General features: G+C 54.4%; 2 protein-coding genes across 19 annotated transcripts; one reads left to right on the top strand and one right to left on the bottom strand.

Annotated features, from left to right (window-relative positions):
• The first annotated feature begins 129 nt into the window (after positions 1-129).
• CLCN2 (chloride voltage-gated channel 2) lies at positions 130-14,195 on the top strand. Of its 15 annotated transcripts, XM_016134550.2 has the most exons (24): positions 130-318; positions 2,578-2,734; positions 2,890-3,021; positions 3,368-3,496; positions 3,582-3,715; positions 3,814-3,891; positions 3,973-4,051; positions 4,175-4,300; positions 4,400-4,484; positions 4,580-4,681; positions 5,603-5,687; positions 5,797-5,952; positions 6,342-6,411; positions 6,644-6,754; positions 6,980-7,193; positions 7,504-7,637; positions 7,888-8,060; positions 8,184-8,298; positions 8,519-8,592; positions 8,835-8,888; positions 9,027-9,065; positions 9,270-9,374; positions 13,348-13,434; positions 13,576-14,195. In XM_016134550.2, the coding sequence occupies exons 1-24, from the start codon at positions 247-249 to the stop codon at positions 13,768-13,770; spliced, it is 2,706 nt and encodes a 901-aa protein (XP_015990036.2). In that variant the 5' UTR covers positions 130-246; the 3' UTR covers positions 13,771-14,195. The 15 variants fall into 15 exon arrangements, 12 of the variants coding, with proteins under 12 accessions (XP_015990036.2, XP_036074443.1, XP_036074445.1 ...); XM_036218552.1 differs by having other exon boundaries at positions 142-318; positions 8,482-8,888; positions 13,576-13,792; XM_016134548.2 differs by lacking the exon at positions 130-318 and having other exon boundaries at positions 2,075-2,734; positions 13,576-13,792.
• On the bottom strand, positions 9,622-23,207 carry FAM131A (family with sequence similarity 131 member A). 4 transcript variants are annotated; one of them, XM_016134556.2, is made up of 7 exons: positions 22,537-22,734; positions 21,267-21,327; positions 20,140-20,282; positions 17,883-17,976; positions 17,465-17,647; positions 17,166-17,282; positions 9,622-15,839 (listed from the first exon to the last, which is right to left on the bottom strand). In XM_016134556.2, exons 4-7 carry the CDS (start codon positions 17,950-17,952, stop codon positions 15,364-15,366), a joined length of 846 nt encoding a protein of 281 aa, XP_015990042.1. In that variant the 5' UTR covers positions 17,953-17,976; positions 20,140-20,282; positions 21,267-21,327; positions 22,537-22,734; the 3' UTR covers positions 9,622-15,363. The 4 variants fall into 4 exon arrangements, with proteins under 4 accessions (XP_015990042.1, XP_015990043.1, XP_015990041.2 ...); XM_016134557.2 differs by lacking the exon at positions 22,537-22,734 and adding an exon at positions 21,993-22,403; XM_016134555.2 differs by lacking the exon at positions 21,267-21,327 and having other exon boundaries at positions 22,537-23,207.
• Between the last annotated feature and the right edge of the window lie 64 nt (positions 23,208-23,271).

Raw genomic sequence — 23,271 nt, 5'->3', positions numbered from 1 at the left:
CCCCCTACCGCCTCTCTGGAGCCTGGGAGGCGGCCCCAACGCAGACCCCGGCCGGCGGGCGGAGCAGCGAGGAGAGCTCCGCCCTCGGCCCGCCCGCGGAGGACGGGACGCGAGCCGTAGGCTTTCTGCACTCGGCTGCCGGGGCTGCGGAGACAGGACGGGTACCCGCGCGGGCGCTGGGGGCCGGGAGCCGAGTCCGGGCCGGAGCCCGAGCCGCAGCGGGAGGCCTGAGGACTGTGCGCGGAGATGGCGGCCGCCGCAACCGCGGCGGCGGAGGAAGGGATGGAGCCGCGGGCGCTGCAGTACGAGCAGACCCTGGTAAGGGAAGCAGAGCAGATTCTTGAGGAGTACGCTCCGGGACCCCTGCTTCTGGTTACCCCTGGAGTTCGAGAACTGGGGGCCTACCCTTACCCCTCCCCAGCCTTCTGAGCTGGGGAAACTGAGGCTTGAGGGCCAGAGGGATTGGAGGGCTAATGGTTGGAAAACTGCATGCAGGTTTCTGGCTGAGGCGGGGGGCCTGCAGAGGACAAGGACATCAGGTGCTTATGCCAAGTATCCTTCCCTTTACCTCCCCCACTCACATTTTCTTTGCTCGTCCCGCTCACCACTTGAACCCGTCTCAGCACCCGACTACCCCTACCCAGAATCGCTCACACCATTGAACTTTCTACACTATCTCCACCACCCAGGACATTCCCTCTGTTCCCAGTACGTGCATTTCACTGTGCTAGACATAGAAACAAGAGTGTGTATATAGGAAGATGGTCAGACCCAAGCCCAGCCCAAGCCCCTACTCCTGCAGGCTGGCAACCCAACATTAGCAGGAACCTCTCAGTTTATTCCCTGGAACAAAGGTGACCTGCCACCCTGGGGAACAGGAGCTTTAGTGAGTATGGGTCAAACAGGAATGGGTGTGGAAATTGGGACCTTTGTCCATGCTCGCCCTGAGGATCTAGCCTGCACCCACCCCAGGGGTATCCCTTGACCTCATTAGAAGCAGAGGTCCTGAGCTCTGAGCTGACTCATGGCCAGCAGTGTAACCTAGCGTTTGAGAAGCCTTTTGCCCCTTCCTGTGTCACGGGTGGAAGACCCAAACTCTAGGGAAGGGAGTGAGCCCTGTGGCTCCTTTTTAACAGCTGGTTCTGGAATTTGCCCAGGAAGGAGGCTGGGAGGTAACCTCTCCAGGAGGAGGGGGCCCCCAGGCTGTAATTGAGGCTGGGAGGTGCCCAATTAAGAGAGGGAGTGACTGGAAGAAACAAGATGACAGAGAGAGGTGGCACGGGTTGGGGTGAAGCAAGGGTAGAAGCGCAGGCCTTCACGTAGGGCGGGAGGTGGCTGACCATCTACACAAGCCGAGAATGGGGCATTGGTCAAGGAAGCCAGGCACCTGGCCCGGAAATGGTGTCTATCTGTCACACCAGCTCCATCTTCATCTCCTTCGCCTGGTCTCTAGCTCTGGAATGAGTTCTTAGGGTCAAGCTCTCTCCCAGGCACTCACTGCTCCAGTCTCTCCCACTTCTCCTTTCCATCCCTTTGTCTTTCTCCACAGGCTGTATCCGGCTATTTTCTATTATATACTCTATTTTCTTTCTCTCCCTTCCTCCTCCCTTCTTCCCCTTTCTCTTCTCTGCTCCTTCCCCTGGCCTCTCTTTTTCCCCTTCTCCGCTCACTGGTTCCCTCTCCTCCCTTTCCTTGCTATCATTCTCTCTCTCTCTATCTTTCCCTCCCTTTCCCCCCGCCCCAACCCCAACAGGAGCCCTTTGTGTCCAGAAGCTCTGCGGGTGGCAGCCGGAATCTGCTCCTCCCCACCCCCCAACACACGCCCAGCTTGGCGGGTCTAGCCATGGCTCAGAGACTCTCCCGTCCCACCACCCCAGCATCCAGTCACAACCCAGCTATCAGCTTCTGCTCTCTCCCAGCCCGCCATGGACTCAGCATAGTTCCAGAGGGCACCACACTCTCTTAACCCACCCAGAGAGACTGTCTACTCCCAGCTGGGCTAGCAAGCTGGTATGGGGTGGGGGTGGAGAATGGGGACAAGGGGATTAGGGTGGGTGGGAGGGGTGCAGCTGAGTCAGTCAGTCACAGGCCAGAAGCCCAGGAGGAACGTGATAAGGATTGGAGCCCCGCCTGCTTCTAGGCCCAATTCAGCTGCCCCCAGCTCCTTGAGGCCCTTATTGTTACCCATATGCCCTTGACCATCCCTTATTCTCTGACCTTCCCTCCTCCCACTTTCTGACTGCCTTAGGTTTTTCCATCTTTCCTCCTCTAAGGCCTTCCCTCCTACTCCTCAATGCTCCCCTCTCCCCCAGGCCTGTGAGAAGAGGACTGATTATTCCGCCACCCCCACAGCTGTGTCCCTGTACCTTGGCTGTCCCCATCACTTCGGCCAGGACAGCCCCCACAGTCTACAATGTGCATTGTTCCCACATACCAAGCCAAAGTGGGAACTGTGGGTTCAAGGAGGGGTATATAATGTGGGGGCTAGGAGAAAGGGAACTGAGGCCCCAGGAGCCCTCCCTGCATCCCCACTCAGCCCACACACATCTGCTAACCCCCATCTTCCCCACTGCTCAGATGTATGGCCGGTATACCCAAGACCTTGGGGCCTTTGCCAAAGAAGAAGCTGCTCGGATCCGCCTGGGAGGGCCCGATCCTTGGAGGGGTCCGCTTTCCCCTCAAGCTCTCCCAGAGCTCCTGGAATATGGACAGAGTCGTTGCGCCCCATGCCGCAGTGAGACCTGGGTTGGGGCAGGGGATCTATATGTGTTGTGCTAAGGGGGGACAGAGGCCATTAGAGCTGCACATTGGATGTTGGCGGGGGGGGGGGGGTCAAGGGTAGGAGGACTTTGGTGCCAGCCTTCCCATTTTTCTCTTCCCTGCTCCCAGTCTGTTCCATACGCTGTCATAAGTTCCTAGTGTCCAGGGTTGGTGAAGACTGGATCTTCCTGATCCTGCTGGGGCTCCTTATGGCACTGGTCAGCTGGGCCATGGACTATGCCATCGCTGCCTGTCTTCAGGGTGAGGACAAGGGCTGGTGGTGGGAGGGCCAGGAAGCACCAACCTGCATCCTCCATGCCACACTTGTCCAAGAATCTTGGCTACTTGGCCAGCCTGAGTGTCCATCTTCAGATGTAATCACTGGCACTCACATAGGCCACGATTTCTTGTCTCCCCTCTGCAACTGACCCTCTCATCTTCAGTGATCTCTGTCCCAGTGAAGACCCTCTAGGGCCCCCTCCCTACCCCTTGGACAGGATTCTGTATGATATTCTCTGGGACAGCCCGTCATATCAGTATGTCCCAGAAGCCAGGCGGACACTGGGTATGCACATCAGGGCTCCAGCAGCACATCCTCTCCCCACAGCTCAGCAGTGGATGTCTCGGGGTTTGAATACCAGCCTCTTGCTCCAGTACCTGGCCTGGGTTACCTATCCTGTCGTCCTCATCACTTTCTCAGCTGGATTCACACAGATCCTGGCTCCTCAGGCTGTCGGTACTGTAGGAGAGGAGGGTTGGACAGAGGTGGGACCTCTGAAATGGGCACATCAAATGACTCTCCTGGGACTGTACCTCTCCAGGATCTGGCATCCCCGAGATGAAGACCATCTTGCGGGGTGTGGTGCTAAAGGAATACCTCACCCTCAAGACCTTTGTAGCGAAGGTCATTGGGCTGACCTGTGCCCTAGGCAGCGGGATGCCGCTTGGCAAAGAGGTAACTGCAGGTTGGGGAATAACAGGGGAATGAGGAAGTAGCCCGGTCAGGGTCAGGGAGTGCCTCTTCCCACTCACCATCTGCCCCCCACCCCTCAGGGCCCTTTTGTGCATATAGCAAGCATGTGTGCCGCCCTGCTCAGCAAGTTCCTCTCCCTCTTTGGGGGCATCTATGAGGTAAGGGGGACCCTGGGAGAAGGCAGAGGAGAGACGTGGGCTGCTGAGCCCATGCCGACTCCCCTTTGTACCACTTGCCAGAACGAATCTCGGAACACAGAGATGCTGGCTGCCGCCTGTGCCGTAGGAGTGGGCTGCTGCTTTGCGGCACCTATTGGAGGTGGGCAGTGTGTCCAGGCCCCTAGCCCTACCATTGGCCTCACCTACTTTGCTTCCGTCATCTGGGTCTGAGTCCTGAGGCCAGGCCCAGGCCTCAGGTGGTATTCTTCCTGCCCCCTTGCAGGTGTCTTATTCAGTATTGAGGTCACTTCCACCTTCTTCGCAGTGCGGAACTACTGGCGGGGCTTCTTTGCTGCCACCTTTAGTGCCTTCATCTTCCGGGTCTTGGCAGTTTGGAACCGTGATGAAGGTGGGGGGCACTTGTGGGGTGAGGGGAGCCCCTAAGATGGCTCAGGTGGGGCCCTCGACACTACACCTGCCTCCCTCTGCTACTCTGCATTCCCTCCAGAGACCATCACTGCTCTCTTCAAAACCCGGTTCCGGCTTGACTTTCCTTTTGACCTCCAAGAGCTGCCAGCCTTTGCTGTCATTGGGTGAGGAGCTGAGGGATCTGTAGCATGTTGGAGAGGAGGAGGAGGAGGTAAAAGAGGGAAGCCTACCTTTTATCTGATGCCTCTTTCCTCTCCAGTATTGCGAGTGGCTTTGGGGGCGCACTCTTTGTCTACCTGAACAGGAAGATTGTCCAGGTGATACGGAAGCAGAAAACCATCAACCGCTTCCTCATGAAGAAGTCAGTTGGCTCTGGGCTCCTCTCTAGGCCACTTTGGGTTGTGTGGGGGTGACAGGGGGATGGGGGCGGAGGCAGTGACAGGTGTGATGGCATATAGTGACCCAGTTAAAAACAAGCATTCATTTGGGGAAATCAGCCAATGGCATTTTCCAGGCAGATCCAACATTTTGGCTCTTATGTGGACTCCCCGAAAATTGGCACTTTTGAATTTTTAGTCAGTGGCAGAGGGCATTGTGGATCAAAGACTAAGGCTTCCTTAGGCCCTTGGTCTGGCCCAGATAGCAGTGCTCCATGGAGAGCTTTAGTTTCCTCCAGTGAAGCATGGAGATGGGTGAGGTTTTTTTGTTTGTTTTTGTTTTTGTTTTTGTTTTTTTTAAATCTCTGAGCACAACTTTCTCAGTTGTGACCCTGAGGATTAGGAGTGGGGAGGCCTGTTTGGGACTAACTTCCTTCAGGGAAAGGGCAGCCAACTGAACATGCTCCCGATGGCACCTAAGTGGCCCCGGCTTTCCCTAACACTGACTTTTATTCTAAGTTACCATAGAAAAACAGAGGCAGAAACTTTTCCATACTTTCACACAATACGCCCTTCAGCCGGGGCTCCTGAGCACAGAGGGAGACGACAGAGCTCAGAGGTGTCCAGGAGAGGGCTGCGGGGATAGACTTTATGCCACTGCCACCCACTTAGGGAGTCAGGAGCCAAGAAAGTTGTTTGGATGCATAATAACCCCAGATGGCCATCCCCCTTGGGGCCATCATATCATGAATGGCAAAGGGGACCTTCTCTCAGCGCTGTGTTTTTATGTAAGAGCCAAAGTTCTGCTGTGACCTCACCCTGAGGTATGTGAGGGCACCCGGCCTCTCACCAGTCTGTAGTAAGTGCACCACCCATGTTTGATGCTATAAAACCTACATCTCTAGACGCCTGCTCTTCCCGGCTCTGGTGACTCTGCTCATCTCCACTCTGACCTTCCCCCCTGGCTTGGGACAGTTCATGGCCGGACAGGTAACCCCAGGCAGAACTTGTGCTTTTGCTTGGGATGCAGCCCTTGCTCCCCTATGCGCCCCCTCCCTTCATCTGTCTGTTCCCAGCCTGAGATACTGTTCACCTATAGCTCTCACAGAAAGAGACACTGGTCACCCTGTTTGACAATCGGACGTGGGTCCGCCAGGGCCTGGTGGAAGAGCTAGAGCCACCAGGAACTTCACAGGCCTGGAGCCCGCCACGTGCGAACGTCTTCCTCACCCTGGTCATTTTCATTCTGATGAAGGTGGGGCTCCCTACAGATGTGAATCTAAAGCTTATGAAAGTTTACTAAGTGCCAGGCATTGTTCTCAGCACTTTCCACATATTAACTTCTTTGAGCCTTAAGACAAGGCTATGGAAAGGTACTATTAGTACCCCTGTTTTAAAGATGAGAAATCAAGACACAAAGAGGTTAAGTAATTAGCCCAAGGTCACACAACTAGTGGCACAATGAGGATTTGAACCCAAGCCATGTGGTTCCCAAGTCCTTGCCCATCCCTGCACCTCTCGGGAACTTTGGGATAGCTGGGACATTTATTACCTGATAAGAAAGGTAGGCTCCTTGGGTGGAGCTGGGGGCTGCCTGAAGCCAGGCAGCACCTCTAACTTGTTTCAACTGCCACCTGCCTGTAGTTCTGGATGTCTGCACTGGCCACCACCATCCCAGTGCCTTGTGGGGCCTTCATGCCTGTCTTTGTCATTGGTGAGTCCTCATCTGCCTCTTCTCCCAGCCTGCACCCTTCCCACCTTCTGGCCACACCCTGCCTGGGAGTGGGTTTTGGTACAGCCCCAGTCCCAGCCCCTAACCCCACAGGGCTGTCCCCTACACTGAATGACCCACTGGCCCCTCCCCCCACCCTCTGACCCTCTCTCTTTCTAGTGCCCCCACCCTCCCCCTCCACTACCTGTTTCTCTTCCCAACCCCCTTCCTGAAGGAGCAGCATTTGGGCGTCTGGTGGGTGAAAGCATGGCCGCCTGGTTCCCAGATGGGATTCACACGGACAGCAGCACCTACCGGATTGTGCCTGGGGGCTATGCAGTAGTGGGTGAGTGCTCCGGGTCTCCATCTGTCCTGGAAAACCCCTGGTGGGGCCACAGGGTCCGGGGCTCTGGTGCCCCCTGCTGGCAGAAACGAGGCTTAACCACGACACAGACGCCTAATCCCAGAACTGTATTGGGTGGCCCTGAGGGTCCCCACAGATCTGTCCACGGGTAGGGAGGGTTGTCTGGGGCCTGGGCACCATGAGGAGACTAAAGGTGGCTGTCCTCAGGGGCGGCTGCGCTGGCAGGAGCAGTGACACACACAGTGTCCACAGCTGTAATCGTGTTCGAGCTCACAGGACAGATCGCCCACATCTTGCCCGTCATGATCGCTGTCATCCTGGCCAACGCCGTTGCCCAGAGCCTACAGCCCTCCCTCTATGACAGCATCATCCGAATCAAGAAACTGCCTTATCTGCCTGAGCTGGGCTGGGGCCGCCACCAGTACGGAAGGCCGGAGGGCCGGTGACAAGGGGGATGTGGATAAGGGGTAGAAGGCATCCTAGGACCCCCTCACATCCTCTTCCAGCAAGGTCCTTGGCCAGTGAAGCTGGAAGAGCAGCCACCTTGCTCCGTCCACACTCTGGGGGAGCTGTGGCTGGCTTCACCTGATCTGAACAAAGGCGGGGAGTACCCCTTGCCCCTTAGCTCTTATTCCCATGGGCTCTGGGGTCATCCTTATGGCCCTGTGCTAGAAGTTCTCTGGGCAACTCTCCCCATACTGACCACAAGTCAAGTGCCTCTCTGCCCCCAGGCAGTACCGGGTGCGAGTAGAAGACATCATGGTTCGAGATGTTCCCCATGTGGCCCTCAGCTGCACCTTCCGAGACCTGCGGTTGGCACTACACAGGACCAAGGGCCGCATGTTGGCCCTAGTAGAGTCCTCTGGTGAGACCAGAATGGGGCCCAGGTGCTTTGGATGTGTTCCAGGGTCACTACTCAGGAAAGGGGAGGGAACAGGAGCTCAAGACCAGTCTCCTTGGTCTCAAGGGGCATGGCCAGCATTTGCCAGTCAGGGGCTTTCCCTGTGGTGTGTGGCCTGTGTCCAATGCCCCAGTCCTAAGTGTGAGAAGAGGCCAGGGGAGGGGGAGAAGGGCCTTACCCTCGGCTTCTGAGTCCTCCCACATGCTCTGTCCAGAATCCATGATCCTCCTGGGCTCCATTGAGCGCTCACAGGTGGTAGCATTGCTTGGGGCCCAGCTGAGCCCAACCCGCAGGCGGCAGCACATGCAGGCGCGTCGAGCAGCCCAGACCTCTCCACCACCCGATCAGGAGAGTCCCCCGAGCCCTGAGACCTCTGTCCGCTTCCAGGTGAGGGGAAAGCCCCACAGCCACACAGACTTCCTCCTAAATGTCATTGTGTAGATTGATCAGGAAGGCAACCTAGGGTTAGTCTGAGGCCACCACCTCACCAGCCCCTTCCTGCCTGTGCAGGTGAACGCAGAGGATTCGGGCTTCCCCGCAGCCCAGGGGGAGACCCACAAGCCCCTGAAGCCTGCTCTCAAGAGGGGGCCCAGCAACTCCATGAGCCTTGGGGAAAGTCCCCCAGGTGAGCCCAACTCCCACTAGCGCCTCCCTCCATCCTCCAACAGAGCCAGAGCCCAGCCCCTGAGACCACAGGAGGGTCCCACATATCTTTTGGTTGGGGCTCATCTCAGCTAAGGCTGCCTGGATGGGCCAGGGGTAGAACAAGGCCTCCTCTCCCCTTGCCCTCCATTCTTTTTTTCCAAAGATGAAAATGCCTGGGGGCCTTTTGTTTGGAAACACAGGGAATGTGGAGCAGGCTGGCATTGCCCTCAGGAGCCTCTTCTGTGGCAGTCCACCCCCCAAGGCTGCTTCAGAGGTGAGTGGCTAGAGCCTCTCCATCCTGCTTTCCAGCTCTCTCGCTCTCTCTCTGATGCTGTAATCATCTCTCCATTAGCCTTGCAGTGCCTGTCTCCATTCTCCCTGCCCTTCTGCCCTTCTAGATGTCAGCTCTGTCCCTGTACTGTGCCCTTCCTCCCGGGCTCCACTACCCCTTTCACCTTCCTCCTCCTTATAACATCAATTCCTTTTCTCTCCTGTTCGGCTCGAACAAAATTGGAGAAGTCAGAATCATGTGATAAACGCAAGCTGAAGCGGGTCCGAATCTCCCTGGCGGTAAGTGCCCACTTTCTTGTGCAGCTCAGGAGCGCTAGACAGGGCAGGCCAGGTCTAGGTGGTAAACCTCCCCCAGTGTGTGGGGGGCACACCCCCTTTCCCCAGCCCCAGTTGCCAGCTTCCCTCCCTCTCTTGCAGAGTGACTCAGACCTGGAAAATGAGATGACCCCTGAGGAGGTAAGGTGTGACTGGACTCTGGACCCTGTTTTTTTCAGGGTGTGTTCAGTCATCATCTTGGCTGCTGTTCCCATGGGAGGGACCATGGGGTAGGAAAAAGGTGCAAACCTCTGAGGCATAGGGGCGCCAGTTGGGAGCACTCCTGGGGAGGCGAGAGCCGCTACTGGCACCTTCTTCCTAAACCCCCTAGTCTTATACCCTCAGATTCTGGAGTGGGAGGAGCAGCAACTAGATGAACCTGTCAACTTCAGTGACTGCAAAATTGACCCTGCCCCCTTCCAGCTGGTGGAGAGGACCTCTTTGCACAAGGTAGGGCCAGCAACCACGGACTGGCCTGGGCTCTCAGGATCACGGGGTGGGGATCTAGGTCCTCCCACAAGTTTGGACTTAAGCCAATGAGGGAAAAGGGGACGGTAGAGAGTGGGCTCTGTGCTGAGATGTTTTTCAAACACATTAGTTCAAATGATGAGAGGCCAAAAGCCAGGTCCCCTTAGCCTTTTCCTGCCTGTGGTGGGGTCAGGCATTATTTTTCCTCTTCTCAGCCCTGCCCCCAGGGAACTCTGGACCAAAGCAGCAAACAAAGACAGGGCTCAAGCTGGGTGGAAGCCAGAAGGCCAGGCCAGGGTCAGAGCTAGGCAGGAGGCTGCCAGCGCCCAACAAGGCTGATACGCCCACACTGAACAAAATGAGTGAGAAACAGGCAGGATAAGAAAATCTAATAAACAAGCTAACAAACATCCAAGTAGGGGTGGGGACACTGCAGAGAAGAGATAAACAAAGATGAGAAAAGCCCGGCAGGGGGCTTGGAATGTCAGACCCCAGAAAGTCCGACTTAATGTAGGTCAAAGGAAAACTGGAAGGACACAGGAAGATAGCTCAGCAGAAGGGCAAAATGGCCTACGGAAATGGGGAGAAAACCTGAGTGCAGGCAGATTGGTTTGGGGTGAGGCCGACACTAGAGGAGGGCAGGGGTTCTCTGTGGAGGACTGCCTCCCCACAATGGGACTGTGGCATCACTGGCTGGCTACCTCAGGCTTCTAAGTAAAGGCAGGTGATTGCAGGCACACGCAGCAGGCTGCTAGGGCAGAAAGCGAGGGGCGTTTTAGCTAAATTGTTAGATTTAATGTGCAAACCTCTGAGGCAGAGGGGCAGCAGTTAGGGAGCACTCCCAAGATCTGTACTGCTAGCTTAAACGCAAGTTGCGCCTAAGAGCCACCCTAGTGAGAGCAAGCAGGGGCCTAGGAGGAAGGACAGGGGACAAGAAACAAACAAACAAACAAACAAACAAACAAAGCAAAAAGTTAATAAAAGAACTTATAAGCCTTTGGGTAAAAGACCTCAGATTAGAGTGAGTGGGGAACTGCAGTTCAGTTCCAAAGAAAAAAGGAAAGAGACCTGAGAATAATATATTTGGCTTTTATTTAAAGCCTTTCTTCCAAAGATCTCTAAAGCTTTTCCATCATCTTACTTAGTCCTCAAACATTGCATAAAGATGATGATAATAACGCTGACATTTTTGTAGTGCTTGCTGTGTGCCAGGCACTGGGCTAAGCTCTTCACATGTTTAATTTAATCCTCACAACCACACTATTAGATTGTGACATTCCAGTTTTTATAAATGAGGATATTGAGAGTCAGCAAGGTTAAGCAAGTTGACCAAGGTCACACAACTAATAAGTAGCATAACCAGGCCTAGAATCCAAGATGGTCTGACCCAAGCCTGTGGACTTAACCGGTTTAATACATGGGGAAACTGAGGCAGTGAGGTCGTCACTTGCCTGAGTCAGTATAGCAGAGTCAGGCGCAGGGCCCAGATGTCCTGGCCTCAGTCCCAGGATTCTTTCACTGGGCCATGCTGTCCCTCCCCCTGTCAATTCACTGTTCCCAAGCTCAAGAAATGCAGGCTCTCCAATGAGCTCCCTGGTGTCTAACTAAATTAAAATGAAAAAGAACAAAGTAGTTGTTTGTTACAAACTTAAAAATCAGAGGAAGAGAAGAAGCCTTTGAGGAACCGACTAACAAAAGTACAAAGAACTAGAAGTGATAAGAACATAAAAGATTAGAATTCAAAATGTCCTTGCAGGCCTGAGGAGTCAATAAGTAGTAGCCCGATTAAGTTCAGGAGGGGAACATTCTGAGGGGAGAGAGAATACACTGGAGACTATTTAGGAACCTGTGCAACTGGAGATCACTGTACCAGCTAAGTACCTCATTCATTCAGAGGCCACCGACAGAGAAACTCTGGGTTGAGGTATACGGGAAGCTACAATGGCAGCATTAGGCCAGACTGGCTGAACCCAAATCCTCACTCTGCCTTGTGTCAGCTAGCTGTGTACCCTTGTGAGATTTCTTAGCCTCTGTGTACTTCGCTTTCCTCCTCTGTAAAATGGGGATCATAGTACCTACAGCATAGGGTTTCCTGAGGATTAAAGGAGTGGATACATGTGAAGCACTTAAAACAGTACCTGAATCACAGTAAGTATTCAATATATATTAGGAATTACTACTGCTGCTGCCGCTAGTTATACTGATGGGCAAACAATAGGGGACTTTTAAAAACGGTGTAATGAGGGAAAGGCTGAAGTATGGAAGGCATCGATGTTTTCATAAAAGGATGAGTGATATGTGAGGCTGGAAGCTAGGGTGCCTGGTATAATCCGAGGCTGGAAAAGACAGCTGGGCTTGGAAAAGGTCTTATGAGCCATTCTGGGGAGTCCAGGCTCTAACTCAGGTTTGAGAAAGCTGAAAGGACTAAAGAGCCAAATTGGAAGGGAGATGGAAAGCAGAACCCCTTAGGATGTCACAGCCCCGACCTGGTGAGAATGGTGAGAAAGCTGGGGAGAATGACCAGGATATTCATAAAGTAGATCAGTGAGGCTTGGTGACCGCCCAGGGCAAGTAGTTTACAAACGTAAAAGGCATGTACCCTGCCAGCTCACTCTGATTAGGATTATGGAGAATAGAAAATCCAGGGGAATGATTTAATAAGATCCTTGGGAGAAGATGAGAGAGATTATTAAACAGTAAGACGACAAGGCCAAGGGATTATTAAAACAGGAAATCTTATAATAAAGATGTTTCCCTCCAAAGTCAGATGAGGAAATCAACGATAACTTGTAGCACATAAGGATTCAAGTTAGATATGAAGAAGAACTTGCTAACCACATGACAGTTTTGACATAGGTATTAAAGGAGCACAGAAAAGCTTATGCTAAAACTAAACTTCTAGCTCCTTTTGTAAGAACTGTCATGCCTTAGGAGAAAGGTAGGAAAGTTATGGAAGTCCTTTCCTAAGGAATTCAGCAGCTGTATAAGAAAAAAATTTTAAGTGTTAAGACAATTACAATGACTTCTGAGTAACTGGTACTTAAGAAGCTGGGATATTAATGCCCATTTTGATTCAAACATTAAGCCAGGAGGCTTACAAGTAAACTCAAAAACAGTGTGATAAACGATAGGCCAAAAATTCCAAGAACTGCTGAGTCAGTAGTGTTTTTCAAGACATCTGGCCCAAGAAAATCCATTTAGAGTACAAGGGGAGCTGGCTGACAATTTCTGAACCCTTGGTGATTACATTTGAAAGCTTGGGGGAGGGCCCAAAGTAAGAAAAACATAGGCGGGAAGGGGGAGTTGTCCTCTGGACTGCAAACTACATCTCAACAGGACCTGGGAATGCTCCCTTCCCTGGAAAAGGCAAACTGCATGAGCGACAGAGTGCTGCAGGCTAAGGTTGGGGGAGGTTGGAGCCAACGTGAAGGGATTACCTTAACTGGCCAGCCAGCTGAGGGCAAAGGGGGAAGCACGTGTCAGTCCCAAAGGTAGGGTGAGATTCAAGGCCAGTTTCCCAAAAGGGGCATGCGGACCCTCTCTCCCAGATATATCCAGGACTACAGTAAGTGAAGAAAAGTAGCCGAGCAAGTCATTTCACCAGTGAAATGACTGTCCTATAGAATGGGTATCATACTTCTCTGGACGGTGCTAAAATTAAACACTAATATAAGAAAGACCGAGCCAGGTGCCCAGCCAATCACTAGACGTCATATTCGAACAGTCGTTCTCTCCTCCATCCTCCTTTCTAACATGGGACACAGAGTCCTTCCTTTGTCCATTCCTTCATCAACATAAACAACATAAAGATTCCCACTATAAAGTTTGTACATTCTCTTTATTCTTTCCCTCTGGCGGTCCTGCCCCCACCATCTGTGATAACCCTTCCATTCCCCCACTCCCAACAGCTTATCCTCATGCATAAAGTCCAATGTATTTTCTCACCACCCTTCAGACTCACACCATCTTCTCACTGCTGGGAGTGGACCATGCTTATGTCACCAGTATTGGCAGACTCATTGGAATAGTCACCCTAAAGGAGGTGAGATGACAGTGGCCATCAAAGCCACTTCAACTTCCAAAAAGGCATGGAGACTTACGTGCAGCTCGTTTGGGGGAAGTGCTGGGGAGGAGTCTGAGCAGGGGCTCCAAGTCCACACATCTGACCCTCTCACCTTTCCAGCTCCGAAAGGCTATCGAGGGCTCTGTCACAGCACAGGGTGTGAAAGTCCGGCCACCCCTCGCCAGCTTCCGTGACAGTGCCACCAGCAGCAGTGACACAGAAACCACTGAGGTGCAAGCACTCTGGGGTCCCCGTTTCCGCCACAGCCTCCCCCGGGAAGGCAGCCCTTCTGACAGCGACGACAAGTGCCAGTGAACCCCTCGGCGGGTGGCCTGGAATGGTGCTGGCCGGAGCTGTCAGCCCTGATCCTGCAGCTCTCCTGTTCTTTCTGCCTTGGGAAAGTAGGGAGCTGTAGCTGAAGGCTGGAGCCCCAGCCTCCCTCCCAGACTGGGGGTACCAGCTTCTCCTGGTTTCTTCTGCCTGGAATCTGACCCAGTGCCCACCTGCAATAAGCGTCCCAAGGGCAGGAAGATCGGCACTGCCTTGGCAGGATGGGGGTGGGGTCGCTTAACCCCTATCGCCCATTTGAGGGAGAAAGGGGTAGAACTGAGATGGGTTTATACTGGAACCTCCAATGACCAGATGTATATAGAGATTTACAAAGATTTTTATATTAATTTAATAAAACAAATTCTTAAATAGAACAAAATAAACACCTACTGAGCCACTTATATATAGAATGCCTGTGCCCATCAGCTCTTGTTCTTACCTTGGGCTCTCTTACCTGTGAAGGCTACAAGGCCCGAAAGCTGCAGCCACCCCCCTCCCCGCCCCCACCCAGCCGGAAAACTCCAGAGGATCTGGAATGCAGAATCTGCAGTGGCCCCCACTGCCTGTTCATCAACACCATGGCTGGGAGAGAGGCCCCCAGTACTGTAGCCTTGGCCTCTCCTTCAGCCAAGAAAGGCACTACTCTCTTTTTCCTCCCCAAGGAGAGACACTCCCTCATGACTGTCACCACTTGGCACAATTCCTACCCTGCTCAGGCATCAGCAGACAACTACCTGGCCACCAGTGTGGCCCCCTGGTGGCCCTCTCTGGAAGAACATTGAAGTCACAGCTCTGTAGCAACCACAGCCGTCCCCATAAAGAACTCGGTGAATGCAGCAGCCTGATGGGCTGCGAGCCGCCAGGCCCATACCCACACATACTACACAGGGCTGGGAAAGGGCCCGGACGCCGTCAGGGCAGCCAGGAAAAGGATGGAGGGTACGTACTTTCATCATTCCAATGCCTCCCAGAGAAGATCCAGCTGAAAGAACAGACCAAAACCCCTCTTTCTTTAGGAAAAAGAAGGTGGTTTGGAGATGAAGAAGAGGTGAAGCACGGCACGAGCCCAGCTGGGAGAAGGGACCCTGGGGGACAGCTCAATCCTTAGGCTCCCTGGGTGGGGGTGAGTCTATCAAGCACTGCATGTGGACTTGGAGGTGAGGAGAGGAGCAGAGAGGAGAGAGGCAGGGGGAGGCCGGGCTCCCTCCTGCTCTATCCCACACAGCCCAGTCACAACCGTCCCCTCAGGGGTTCACGTCATCTGAGGAGGAAATATGTATGTGGCGTTTTTGATTTAAGAACATGAACATCACTGTCTGCCACAGCTGTAGCCATGCCCCAGGGGCCCCGGGCAAACCCCGGCAAACCCCAGGAGTGGGGGCAGGACATGCGCCCCCGGCCTGGCCCCTGTCTCCTCTCCATACACTTTCATGCAAAACACACAACGAGGAGTGAGTGCTCCCAGGAGCCCTCTAGGCTTTGGAGCTCTGCTGGAAGCCCCATGCCCACACTTGGGCACAGAGGCTCTTCCCCCAGCAGCAGCCAGGGGACACATGCCACCACCAGGCATGAATTGGGTTACTGTTCCTCCGGCTCCACTTCATCCTCATCTAAGGACACCACCCCAGAAGAAGCCACGTCAGAGGCTTGCCGCTGCTGTTGCCAACTGCCCACCAGTGGCAGGCAGAGCGACTGGCTGTCCTCGCAGGGAGCTGGCTCCTCCTCAGCGGGGGAAAGGCAGGACTCCGTGAGAGGCGAGTTGTAGAGTGAGTCCTGGGCCTCCAGTGGGCCCAGGCTGCGGAAGGCACTTTCCCGGCTGGGGGGCAGTTTGGCAAGGAGCAGCTCTTCGCCCAGCAGCTGGGAGGCCAGGCGAGCTGGGGAGCCCAGCAACCCATCCTCTAGGCTGCAAAGACTAGAGCACAGGGTCTCTGGGGACACGGTCTGTGAGCAGTCGCTCTCAGGCTCCACAGAGCCCTGGCGCATAGACCGGGAAAATCGGTGGCCAGTGAAGAGGTCTTGGAGGTGGGGTCCCAGGGGCAGCTGCCCAGCCATGTCTGTTGGGGGAGAGAAAAGATATCCTTGCTAGCCCCAGCTCAACTGACCAATCTGGAAGCCACATTTTCTCCGCTCTACCCTCAGCACAGTTCTGGGGATGGTGGGCAGGAGCTGGAGAACTTTGGACAAGTCACTTAACCTCTCAGTACCTCAATTTCCTTTGTGATGAATTGGAAATTCTAATATACCCTACCTTTTGGGGTTGTTGAGAGAACAAGAGTCTGGCATACAGTAAGGAAGCAATAAATGCAGTGATACCATACATGATCATGCAGATTGTTCACTGCACAAGGGGAGCCTGTCCAGGCAGTGAGAGCAGAAATTCAGCCCACACTCTGCTCACCAAGCAGCACACCCTGGCATGGGCCTGTGCCCACCAGAGAAAGGGCTGCCTTTCTCTAATTTGCACAGATCCCACATGGGCTAGTAGAGACCTTGGATAAATGTTAATTATCATCATACCAGGGATCAAAGCAGGACTGGAACTCAATCAAACAAAAATGCTGTGATTCGGGTCTGTCTTGGTCTCAGTCATCCAAATCACTCGCCTCTGGAGCACAGCAGCAGTCTCTAATCTACTCTAATGTACTGCCCACCTTGGAGAACTTATTAGCTGAAGGGGTAGGGGCAAGTGAAGGCGATCTTCAAAGGCAAAGAGGTGGGTGGGGGGATAGTGGCCTGGGAGGCTTGAGCCCAGAAGCTACAGAGAAAGTCAGCCAGGTGGCCCAGAGACTGGAAGAATAAAGAACGGCTGTGCACAGCTGCACAGCCCCACAGGGTCTCCTCTGCAAGCACTGGCCCAGAGAAAGGCCCACCGGCAGGTCTCAGCTAGAAAGTGAGGATGCTGCTGAGCTGGAGCCAGCAGCCCTATGGGCGGTCCAGCAAGGCTTCCTGTTTGCCTGGGGCCACAGCCTGATGAGATGCTGTGTTGCTGCACTGTACCTCATCTGTGCCGCCACATTAGGACTGAGGCTGCCTCAAGAGGACTTTCAGAGGCAAGGCACAGCAGACCCTCCCAGAGATGTGGTAGTACATAAAGTGTTGGTGAGGTCTCTGAGTCTTTTGTTTGTTTGAGGACTGCAAGGCACAACTTCACAGACAGACTGAGAAGGCTCAGGACCTGCTGACTGCCTACACAAGAGCTCAAACAGAGATCCTGGCCCTGGAATGTCCAGGACTGCCTGGACAGAGTCTATCCCTCTCCTCTCCCCTTCCAAAGGTTGAGGACATTCTGGATCTCCCCTTCTGAAGGCTGAGCTCTGAATCACAGGGCCTATCAGGCAGTCCCACCCCAGCTGGCAGCACTAGCATGGGATGCCCCTCACCTGAGTCAGTTCCCCCAGCAAAGTCCTCATCATAGGATTCATCGGTGGAGTCCTCGCCATCCACTGAAGACCATGCCCGGAGCTTGGCTTCTGCAATGGCAAATTGCTCAGCCACTCCTATTGGGGAGGACATGGAATTCATTAGCAGAGAAGGTGAGTTAAGATTAAGGCTCAGCTTAGAGACAGGAGAGGGACGACTCAGGGCTGTGGAAAGACTCCAACCCCCACATCGGGCCTGAGTAGATGAGAAAGAGCATCCTTATGAAAAATGCATGGCTGAACCCCTTTCTGTTACTCACCCGCTGCAAAGCGAGCCTCTTGTTCACCCTCGCTGAGATCCGAATAGGAAGAAAAGGCTGATTCCAGGGCAGCAGGTGAGTCACTTGGCTTGCTCCAGCCCTTCCACTCAATGAGGTGAGCCACTCGGCCCTGAGCCATGGCGGTGGGCTTGGTCACGTGGTCCTTCACCACCTGGGAAATACCTGGAGGTGGGGCAGAATCAGGAAGCCTGGTAAGAGCATGGGCCGGGGAGCATTTGGGAAAGAAGTGGAAAGGTGGTGGTAGTTAAGGTCCACAGGTGCCTTGGGTGACGGAGGGGGCTGGGATTCACCTGAAAAAGGGAGATCCCAGAAAGAGCTCACAGGATAAAATACCGAAGGACAGGACGTGTGCAAAAGGGAGGGCCAAACAGCCAGAGGCATGGGAAGGGGTGCATACCATGCAGGGAGGATCTGGCCAACGCAGCGATCTCCTGAATAGTTAGGGCTCTCCGGGACTTGGGCAGCATCGCGACTGTGTCTCCAACATTCACCTTGGGTGACAGCATCAGAAGGTAAATGCTCCTCTGACGGCAGTGTCCTCCCATACCCCCACCCCAGGCATCAAGGGAAAATGGGAGCTGGGAAGAGATACCAGGACAGCATGTGTCCCAATGGCTGCTGGGATATGTAAGAAGATAAGACGACAGTACCAACAAACTATGTCTTCCCGGGGAGCAACAGAGACTCGGGCAGGCCCAAAGGAGCAGAACTGTAGCTAACCCTCCACCTTCCCAGCTCCCAGAAGGGAAGGAGGCAGGTCAGGAAGTAAAGAACCACGGAGTAGGGTCTTTGAAAAAAAGAGAAGGAAGAAGGACACAGCATCCAAGTCCCCTCCTTTTTACTCCTCTCCTCCTCTCAGTCTTCAGACCCAAATTCTAGTTGTTTCTAGAGCCTACCAGGGCCACACACTCAGCAGAACCAAAACCAAACTCGACATCTTCTCTAACATATCTGGTCCTGCTTCCAGACTTCCTTACTTTGCACCACCCCACCATTCACCCATTCAACCTAGCCCCAAACCTCAGCATGACCATCGACCCTAGGTTTTACTTATCTGTTTTAAAGACCTAATGATTCCACCTTCGAACTGCCTCTAATACAACCCTAACCCTTCCTACTCCCAGCGCCACTGGTCTTCCTCAAGTCCTCAAACCCCTTGCCCAGATTAGCACAAGTGGCAGTCTCCCAAGCTCCTTCAACTCTGTGCTATTTTCTCAGCCTAGTATGTTGTGGAAGTGTTCTTCTCGCCCCTTCTCGTGTCTGGCTGGCTCTTTCTCATCTTTTGGTCTTGGCTAAAATATTCCCTCAGAGGAGCCTTCTTGACCACCCTACTGTCCACCCTCCCTCTGTAGTCTGTAAAAAGTCAGCATCCTCTATCAATGTACCCCATGTCTGTAATTATGATCTATTTTGTGTTTCATTATGGGTCTCCCTCATTGTTCTTTAGCTCTTGGAGGAATTCAGTCTCCTTTGGTCACTGCTGCACCTCAGTATTTAGCACAGTGCCTGGTAGAGAGCAATCTCTTAAAATACACAAGCTGAATGAACAAGGCAAGGTATAAATGTAAACAATTTTCCTGGAGTGCAACTAGTCACAACATGTTCCTATTTAAAATCTCTTCCGGACTCCTCCTCTACTGTTCAATGAAGTGCAAGCTCACAGTCAGGCACGGAAGGAACCCACTCTGTGAAGCCCTTGCCTCCTTCCAGGCCTGCTTGAAATCCATCACTGATCTCTCCCCAGTAAAACTCCACTTCTCCACCTTCCCTGTCAGCAAGCAGCCCTCCTGCCTCCAAGCAAAGAATTCCCCTGGGCTGAGACTGCCATCCCTGACCAACAAAATGCTCCCTAACATTTAAGGCCTGATTCCAGTGCTACCTCCTGTTATGTTTCCAGTCCAGTTATCTCTGTCTTCTTCAACCCCACCCCCACCCCAGCATTGCCCTTGCATCTCTCCTGAGGGATCTCCAGATGGCAGGGCCTGAGTCTTGATTCACCTGGGTTCCTACCTCTACCCTGCATCTGGCTCAGTGCTCCCCAGCAAGCGCTGACAAATGTTTCCCTCAAGGAATGAATGAAGTAGGAAGCACACGCCCCCTCCCAGGCATTGCCTAGCTCTCCTCCATCATGTTCCAAGCCCAAGAGGGGTTCCACCTGCCCCTTGACCTCAGGACCACCCTCTGTCCCTCCCCTTCGGTACCTGGCTGACGCGGCCCCCAAGGGTGGCGCCGGTAACCTCTGGCCAGGCCTGGAGGGAGGAGCACCTGCTGGGTGTTTCCTGGCTCGCTCTCCCTCCCTCCCCTCACTCCCCCCAGCCGCCATCCGTGCCAGCGCTCCGCGCAGCTGCGGCCCAGGCCCAGAGAAAAGGTGTATGTCTCCCTGGCAACCCATCACCATGCAACAGGGTCTCCCAGGATACGGCCCGGGATGCGCTGACGTCAGCGCGGAAGGCGTTAGCAGCCCGCCTGCAACTGGCACCGCGCCAAGAGGAGCAGACCAGCGCGGGGGCGGCCTTACTGCCGGCCGGATAGCGCGCCTCCGCTCACAGGCAAAGGGAGCCAGAACCAAGCTGGCAAGGCGGAGGTGGGGAATACAGATCTCTTCCATGTGGATGCTGTCCCCCTTCCCCCTACCAACACCAGGGGCCCAGCACCTCTGGCAAGTCCTGGCTGTCCACGGAGGAAGGGCGAGAGGACCGGCTCCAGCCTCGGAGGGTCCTAGCAGATCCCAAAGAAGACAGAGAGAGGCCCCGAGGAAGTTCGATCCACTCCACAGCCCACGCGGGGTCCGAGGCCACTGAGGGGTGGGGGAAAGGTTGTTCAGCTGGGCTCCCAAGTTGTGCCAAGATCCCCCTTTTCATCCGGTGTTGCCCTATCATTCATTCCTCCTCAACCCCTTCCCCATCTCCCAGAATGCCAGCAACCGCCTGGTGCTCTCCACACTCTAAAAGCCCCTATCCCGCAGCCCTGAGTGTTAGGTCCCTGGGGTCCTCTGGATATATTTGCCATCAACACCTTAGGGATGAAACCTAAACTGATAAATTCTGAACCTTTTCTGGTTTCTCAGCCTACCCATTTCTCTAGGAAAGCACACCTCATTCTTCCCCTGACAACGCTATCCCTCTCCCCAACACTGCCCCCTCCCCAACACCACCTTGGACCCTTTTAGGCTTTCTGCCTGCCTTCTCTTGGTTCTTTCCTCTTGCCAGCCTCAGTTGGTATGCAGTCTTTACTCTTGTTTTCTGTAAACCCATGATTTTCTTCTGACTTTCACCCCAGTCCTCTAAAGCTTTTTCCTGATGCCCTGTCTGGCCCCAGCCTGGTTGTTCCTGTTTCTGCTCTAAGCCAGAGTAATTTTCCTCTTGCCACCTGAGCACCCTACTCCTCAGCTTCCCATCACCTCCCAGATCACATCTACGGTCCCTGGTCTCACCTCTGCGACTTGTCTGACAAGTCCATCGTCCTCCGGGCCCTTCACGCTGCCACAGAAACATTTTACCCAGCACAGAAATCATAGGCATGCTGGCTTTGTTGATGCAGAGAACCAAAAGCCCAGAACCGCTCCAGGCTCAGCTCCCAGTTCTATTCCTATTTTGGTTCCGGATGCTGAGCCAGTCCCCTCCCCACTTGGAACCTGTGCCTAGTCACATAAGGAGAACACTCCTGCCTCATGGCTTTGAGGAGGTGGGAGTGCCAGGGGCCCAGCCAAGCTCTATGGAGCTCAGAGAGCTGAGGCCCATCCCCTAGACAGCGCCAACAGGCAATGTATATCACAACTGACCTTTAGCTGGAGCAGCCGTCTCTGTCCCTGAGCCTCAGCCAGCTGGTGGTCCCCAGAAACGCTACCAACCAGAAGGAAGACACAAGGTTACAGGCCATCCTTGGCCCCCAGCTGGTACCTAATCAGGGCTCTTGAGGCAAGTCCTGAGGTCAGCCAAACTCTCCCCTGACTACAGGAGGGAATGACTTCCTGTACTCCAAGCTTTAGCAGGGCCAGAGGGATCAGAGAAGCCTGCTGCTTCTCAGCTTCAAAAGCCATGAGGACTTTTTAGGACTACTTGTAGTTAGGACTACAAGTCCCAGAATTCCTCATGGGAACCCAAGGAAAATACAAATCTCAGCTAGAGTCTTAGCTACAAAGAACCTCAAATACCAACCACACTAAGGCCTGTGTGACTGACCACCTGCCCTGAAAGCCCAGGACCCCTTCCAAATCCAGCCCTCAATGTCACAAGTTCCTGCCTGGCTTTAGGCTTGGAAAACTCCATGACACTGGAATAAAGTAGCTGGCCAACCTCAGACTCATAGGACAAAGGCCAGGCCCCAGCATGCACCATCCATGGGAACCAAGGCCCAAGCAAGGGTCAGCAGTTGTGGGAAGGAAACCCTGATGGACTCCCTCTGGGCTCCTGTTTCCCTCCACAGGGTAGGGTGATTTTTTGTTGCTGTTGGAAGTAGAATAAGGGAACTAAGTGTTTTAAGAGGTGAGAGGTGATCAGGTGCTCACAGGTGCCCAAGTGGGGCCTCAGTCCTCTTCATCAACCAGCTGATTGAAGTGCAGAGTAAGGTTTAATGAAAAACTCCCTGGTAGGGTTCTTGGCCAGCGTTTGCAGGCTGAAGAGGGTTTGGGACACAGTTGGGAGAGGCAGGTTCTCAGCATAAGGCTACTTCCAGGACAGCGAGAGGAGAGGTGCAGGTACAGGGGGTGAGTGTATGTGGGAGGACGAAGCCAGTCGCCATGAGCTGCAAAGGTTTAGCCCTTCCCCAGGCCATGAGCTTCCTGCCACCCTTGGTGGTGGGAATCCAGGCGGAAATACAGGAGTCTACCCTGCAGAACCCAGGAGCAGGCAGGCCATGGGAGCGAATCCAAGTCGGTTTAGCCCCTTCCCCGCTGAGGCCCGCTCCCTCCTCTTGCCTGGCCCGCCTCCCTGATGCAGGCTCCTCCCTCTCCCGACACCGGCCCCCTCCTCAAGGCCCCCACCACCCGCAGCCCGCGCACCAGGCAGCCGCAGCCCCGACTCCCCAACCCATGCCCTGCCTCTGCCTCTTACCCTGACCCGCCGGGCAACGAGAGCCGATACAGCCCATGGCCGGGCACCCAAGCACGCTAGCCCGCGCTCGGGACATGGGCCATCGGCTTGCAGAAGGTCGGGCCGCAGCCGCCACCGGGGAGGGGAGAACCTTGGAAAGGGGAGGGGGTGAGTCGCACATCCGCCGCCGTTCCCGGGAGAGGGAACCGGCCCGGTGACGTCAGCGCGGGGGCGTGGCCATTCGCGTCACCACACAAAGCAGGCGGGGCCGAGCCAACGTCATGGCCACGCAGGGGCGGCTGGGGGCGGAGTACCGATATTGTCCTCTGCTCCCAGGCCCAATTGCGGAGCGGCCCCTTAAGGCGGCTGGGACGGGGTATAAGTGGAGGTGACAACGGATAGGCAGGCACTCACTGGGCGCAGACTGCTAGTCGCACTGCATGGGGAAATAAGACTGCATCCAGTCCCCTTGTTTTCTTGGGACCATAAAGGGCTTTGCCCGCTATAAACAGCCTGAAACCCAGAATCTTCTCCACGCAGAGGTCTGGATCACATACTGATAGGGGGAAACCAGCCAAGTGTACTCTATTTAGTACCCCACAGCAGTCTCCTCCCCTCATCAGCAGGGCACCCCACCACATCCACTTCCAGAGCCCAACCCTTCAGAAAAGTGACACCCCAGCCCTCACAATTATGCACAGGGAAAAGGCAAGAGGGGTGCCAGGAACAGTGCTATAGTGCCAGCTCTGGAAAAGA

The sequence above is a fragment of the Rousettus aegyptiacus genome, unplaced genomic scaffold (genome assembly GCF_014176215.1).
Source record: "Rousettus aegyptiacus isolate mRouAeg1 unplaced genomic scaffold, mRouAeg1.p scaffold_m13_p_4, whole genome shotgun sequence".
Lineage (NCBI taxonomy): Eukaryota > Metazoa > Chordata > Mammalia > Chiroptera > Pteropodidae > Rousettus > Rousettus aegyptiacus.
Note: the sequence above shows the minus strand (reverse complement) of the source record. Positions and strands in the feature narration are given on the sequence as shown.